Below are 5,723 nucleotides of genomic sequence, written 5' to 3'. Positions count from 1 at the left end.
CACCTTTATCCAGGCCCAGCTCCACCTTTATCCAGGCCCAGCTCCACTCACAGCTCGCTACACAACCAGCCTCCTCTTCCTGAAGCTCTTTGACCTCATCACCTCATCAGTATCTGGGCCTCATGTTTCGTGGTCATGAAAGTTATTCTGACCACGAAATCATCCTCATTCTACTTTGAGTTAAAACAAACGACCTGCAACCAGATGCGCCGGTGTTCTGGTTTAACGTTAATGAGTGACCGCGTGAACTGAACTGGAACACGGGGGGCTTCATGTTTCATCACGTTACGTTTTTTCCTCCTAAATCGCGATAATGACGAACGTTAACAGTCGGCAAAGTTCCGCATGCAGTGGACGTTAACTTAACCCAGGAAGTCTGAACGGCAACAGAATAATAACATAACTCAAACTTTAACGAGGGAAATGAAGACGGTGTAGACATCTGAACGCTGATTGGCCAAGACTCGACACATCAAAGATGTTCTATTGCGAAGATCACGACATCACATTTTCTCCTCGTCTCACTCCAATCTGAGAAACGCTGGCTGGCAACTCAACGTAAATGAACGACATGAAAATATGAATATAACACATTTCCATGACTTTTCCAAAACTTTTGGGATTTTATTTTTTTCCAAGCACTTTTCCAGGCCTGGAAATAACCATTTTAAAATTCCATGAGTTTTCCAGGTTTTCCATGACTGTATGAACCCTGAAATCTATTTTTAAAAGGGATAGTTTGGATTTTGTGGAGTGGGGTTGTATGAGGTACTTCTCCATCATCTGTATTTCCTGAAGTAGATGGAATTTGGAGAAGCAGGAGTACCAGCACAGGAGCAGAGCAGTGCACTGCTGTGGACGTATTCTAGACACTTACAGTAAAAGAATCAATATCAGTTTAAGTGTTTGCTCTATTTAGAATATGTTCAGCGCTTTATCTTCCCGTCAGACAGCCCTTTGTGACCGGCAACTGAAGCCAATATATCCATCCAGGAGCTCTTCAAAGCCACAAGACTCCTTTGCCAAAAAGTAATTTGACCTGGTAGAACACAGGAGTAGCTGGTCTACTGCTGCCTCTGAGGGTTATCTTGTCTGTGTTGTTGTGTGACTCTGCTGTTTAAAAGGGTTAGTTGGGATTCACCAGTCACACAACAACACAACTAACAGATAGAGGCAGTGATAAACCAACAGCTCCTGTGTTCTGGGAGGTCAAATGACAAAAGGAGTCTGGAGGCTTTGAAGAGAGCTCAGATAACGGCTTCAGTTCCCTCGGAAAGGTCTGTCTGACAGCAAGGTGGAGCAGCCAACATATTCTAAATATAGAGTTCACTTCAACTGATTCTCTTAGGAGTGTAAAATAGTCCACAGTCGTACGTTGCTGTGCTCCCGTGTTGGTACTTGGTTGGTAGTAATACACTGACGATGGAGAAGTACCTCATACAGCCACACTCTCAGCTCAAACCAAGCTTGCAGCAGCAATGAAGAGGTGAAGCTGAAGGAGAGCAGATAAACACTTGTGTCAAGATGCCTCTGATGAAAGACCCTCACGTGTGTGTTGATGGTCTCCGTGAGGGCCCGGTACCAGTCGTTGATGACGCTGTCGATCTCTGACTGGATCAGCAGCTCCGTCCCTTGACGGGTCTTCAGCTGCGGGAGAAGAAGTCAGCGTTACTTTTTTGACACCATTAAAGAACAACACAGAGCGCAGGTTGATCTACAGATCAGCCGTGGTTCAGTACCTCGATGACGTGTTTCTTGCTTGACTTGTCCTTGGAGGCCCAATCCACCGCCCCCCCCCGCAGATCAACGGTGAACTCAGGCTTCGACTGGTTGCCCCCGAACTTCTGGAATCAACGAAACAGTGTGAGAGTCTGACACAGAGACGGTACAACAGGAACACCTTGTTGTTTCGGGGGAGTTTTGTGTTAAAAGCAAGAAACTATTTGTGAAGTGAATATCCACCGACGTGTGTGTAACAGCAGGCGTCACACACAACTTCAGTATGGAGTTACACAAACACTGTTAATGGTTGTTATACATTGCACATCTTGATTCACTTTTGGTTAGACTCTTAATAATACACAGAATGTAAGACATTTGTGATGTCCTTGTAGTTGAATTTAAACATTATTACCAAAACTTTATGAGGGATTGTGAAAATAAAAAACACCTAAATAGGATCATTTTTTTAGCCTCATAATTATGGTGTCATGTCATCAGAAATGATACTACGATTGCTGTTGGTGAGGCTGACTTCAGACCAGCGAGCTGCTATTCTCTCAGGTTATCACACAGAGCAGGACGCTGGTTAGCGGCGTCCTTGTTGCACGTCTCTCCCCATCTGTCTCTCACCATCTGTCTCTCCTGTCATCTCTCTAACAGAAACAGCCTACAACTCAGGGATGTTTGACACGTGTTCTTGCTAAATCAAGAAAATAAGTCAAAGTGGAATTCTACTTCACAACCTTTTAAAGGACTTCATAGCCTAATTTAATCCTTCCATCCAACTTAAACCTGCATTAAGTGATTTGTTTGCAACTTGTTGGGGAGCTGAAACAAGCTGTAAACACACACACATCATTACGTTAGAAAGTTGTTATGGCGAACACGTTAGCTAACTGTTACCTATTTACACACACAGCAGACACAGAGCCTCGTTGAGGTTAGTCCAGCAGTCACTCTCCTTATAGCTCTGAGATGGTCTCTACCAGCTACTGAGGGCTCCTTAGCTTAGCCTGAGCTCCACTTTGCTCACTGTACCCGCTCCTAACAAACTGGTTTCTGTCTGCTGTTTGGTTCTGAGCGGGTAGTGAGGTAGGTAGGGAACCGCAAAGTCTGGTTTACATTATACATCATCATCCACTTGATGATCCACTTGTTATTAAAGAAATATAGATTAGTGCAGCTTCTTTTAATTCTGATCAGCTAAAACAAGCCACACACACACACACACACACACACACACACACACACACACACCAGAGTCCCGGTCAGTTAAAGCAGGAGTGAATGAAAGACATGAAAGACAGGCAGGAGGAGCAGCACACACATGCAGAGAGGGAACATACAGCGGCAGCCTGCACAGGCCGACAGTTCACATAGGAGACAGCAGGACGGGGCTTGACCGAGCGCTTCCAGCTGCTAAGGAGAGTGAGGAGCAGCTCGGGGATGGAGCCGCTGCGGTAGTAAGACTTCAGGAGGAGAGGAGAGGAGAGGAGGAGAAGCAATGAACAGAGGTGGACAAATTTCACAGCGCAGGTGGCAAACGAGGAAGAGAGAGAACTAACACGGAGATGAACGGAAATGCTAAAAAGAAAATAAAGCTCAGAAACGTCACAGGAACATGAGCGTCCCGGGGCTGATGGGATACGTACCCAGCTGGTGCTGCCCCCTTGGCCCTTTGCGAAGAGCAGGGAGGAACCCTGCAGCACTGTCCACGAGGACGTCCAGTTCTTCCTGTATGTCACAGTAGAAACACATCGCATTACAGGGTGTCGGGTTTGAGACGAGTCTCTGGACTTTGGATAAAGTACGCTTCTCACCTGACTTTCTTGCCATTCTCTGTGATTTTGGTGACATTGAGGACGCCGCACTTCTCTGAGGGCTGAGGAGACACAGATAAGAAGCCGCCGGAACACACACACACACACACACACACACACACACACACACACACACACAAGCTTGAGAAGCAAATGGGACTTGATGTGTCCAAATGTCACCAGCAGAGGGCGCCCTAACACCACCGCAAAGTGAATTTCTGCACGTGGAGGTGCCAGGTGTTGTGGTAGGAGCTAGATGTGGCATGCGGCAGATGAGGGAAGCATATGCAGTGGAGAGAAAGATGCGTTTTCATTCATATGCAGCTGAAAAGTTGGACTATGACGATGGTGGTGGTGAGTGCGATGCGTTGCAGTGCAAGCTGGGATACTAACGGTCGAGGGGTGCTTAGGAGATGAGGGGCAGGAGTCAGAGTCTGGAGAACTCTGCTTAGGCGCCGGAGCACACTCCTACCAACAAGAGGCACAACATGATGAGTGGCTAAGAACTACCGGGCGGACTACGACACACATGGAGACAAATTCTGAGGTTAGTGAGGAGGAGAGGACGGATCAGGAGCCTGGAGAGGAAATCACAAGATCATGTTGGACTAGGGCGGTCAACAAGGGAAGGAGAGTTAGGATTTACAGCATGCGTTTTGAGATTTTGGATGGAAGTGAATTCAGAGTTAGAGATTCATATCAAGAGGCTGCTTTCCTTCCTGTTTTTCCACGATTCTCAGCTGATTGAGTCAACACACGACTTTGATTGTCAACGATTACCACAGCTATTTAACAAGCCGTTCTACGGGAATCAACACAGACTGTCTGTTGATTAGAGGAGAGGCTCTGTGTGGTACCAACTTTATCACGGCAGAGAGAGAGACGGAATCTCCTCTTGGGAAACCGCCAGAGTTTGAGCGAGAACTGCAAGGAAAGCGCCACAGAGTCAGCCACTCTCTTTACACTTCTCGTCTAAAGGTCCCCAACAAACTGGAACAGTATGCCGCAGTGCTTATTAACCTTTCCAAAATAAAATATGGAAGTGACGTTTGTAAGGCTTTAAAGATGAACTCTTCATGGGGGGGTCAGGTCATTGACAGTGCATGACGTACGGTGCACCTTGTTAATAAAACGGTAAATGTGGTAAAAATTGGATATCAAAGATAAATCTGACTCCACTAATCTTACAAGTCAAGTGTGTGATAACAGCTGGGCCTGCTGTACAAACTGAGGGCACGGTGTTTCACACACGCGGCCATTTATGAGACCGTGTGAATAATCTGTGGGTACACATTAATAAATTGTGTGCTCAAAAATGTTCCATGAATAAATAGAACAGAACATTAAACACACTGTGTGTGCTTTAAGGGACAGTCCAGATGTTTGGTAGTGTGGTTGAACGGGGCTCTTCTCATAGTCCGTGTGTTACTGCAGTAGAACAGACAGGAGCAAAGCAATGTACTGATGTGGACGTACTTTAGACACCGAAATAATAGATACCGGTTTAAGCGTACTATGTATTTAGAATATGTTCAGCGCTTTACTTTGATCAGTCATTTGGTGAGGACCTGAAGTTGTTATATAAGCTCTCTTCACAACCACAAGACTCATTGGACAGAAACAGTACATTTGCCTCGTAGAACACAGGAGCTGCTGGTCTACCGCTGCCTCCATCGGTCAGCATGTTTGTGTCATTGTGAGACTTTGGTGAATCTCAACTAACCCTCTGAAACACAGGAGTCAAATCACTGTTTCTCTCTAAGTAGTCTTGTGTCTTTGAAGTGAGCAAAGATAGCATCTTAAGTTCCCAATTGGAAATATTCTATACTCAGCACTTAAACTGATATTGATGGTTTTTTAGGGGTCTTAAATAAGTTCTTGTTGGTGTCCCCGTCGATAGCAGCACATTGCTTTGACCTCATACAACCCACCTCACTGTGAGGGCAGTCACACAGAACACCTTCTGGTTTCACAGGCTACGTCTGGATCTCCAAAGTCTAACCCAAGTGGCTCATGCTGCTCAGTTAGACACATACGCAAACTACACACAGCCAGGTGACAGGCCAATATAATAATAGAAATAACTTCATATTTTGATTGTGCGCAGAGATGAGTGAATGTGCATTTAGCCTGAGTACCTGTCGCCTTATTGTTTATATACATTAGATGTGTGAAAATGTC

The 5,723-nt window shown here is 45.6% G+C and overlaps 1 protein-coding gene across 1 annotated transcript in view; it reads right to left on the bottom strand.

Annotated features, from left to right (window-relative positions):
- Positions 1-5,723, bottom strand: part of LOC116399542 (rho GTPase-activating protein 12-like) — a 14,893-nt gene that overhangs the window by 6,041 nt on the left and 3,129 nt on the right. The window contains exons 4-9 of the mRNA XM_031876762.1: positions 3,936-4,010; positions 3,543-3,604; positions 3,375-3,456; positions 3,069-3,191; positions 1,740-1,844; positions 1,549-1,647 (exon numbers count right to left, since the gene is read on the bottom strand). Of these exons, the coding sequence (XP_031732622.1) occupies positions 1,549-1,647; positions 1,740-1,844; positions 3,069-3,191; positions 3,375-3,456; positions 3,543-3,604; positions 3,936-4,010 (546 nt within the window). The remainder of the gene's footprint in view (positions 1-1,548; positions 1,648-1,739; positions 1,845-3,068; positions 3,192-3,374; positions 3,457-3,542; positions 3,605-3,935; positions 4,011-5,723) is intronic.

The sequence above is a fragment of the Anarrhichthys ocellatus genome, unplaced genomic scaffold (assembly GCF_004355925.1).
Source record: "Anarrhichthys ocellatus isolate YVR2014 unplaced genomic scaffold, GSC_Weel_1.0 scaffold115, whole genome shotgun sequence".
Classification (NCBI taxonomy): Eukaryota; Metazoa; Chordata; class Actinopteri; order Perciformes; family Anarhichadidae; genus Anarrhichthys; species Anarrhichthys ocellatus.
This window is presented reverse-complemented; position numbering and strand designations above follow the sequence as displayed.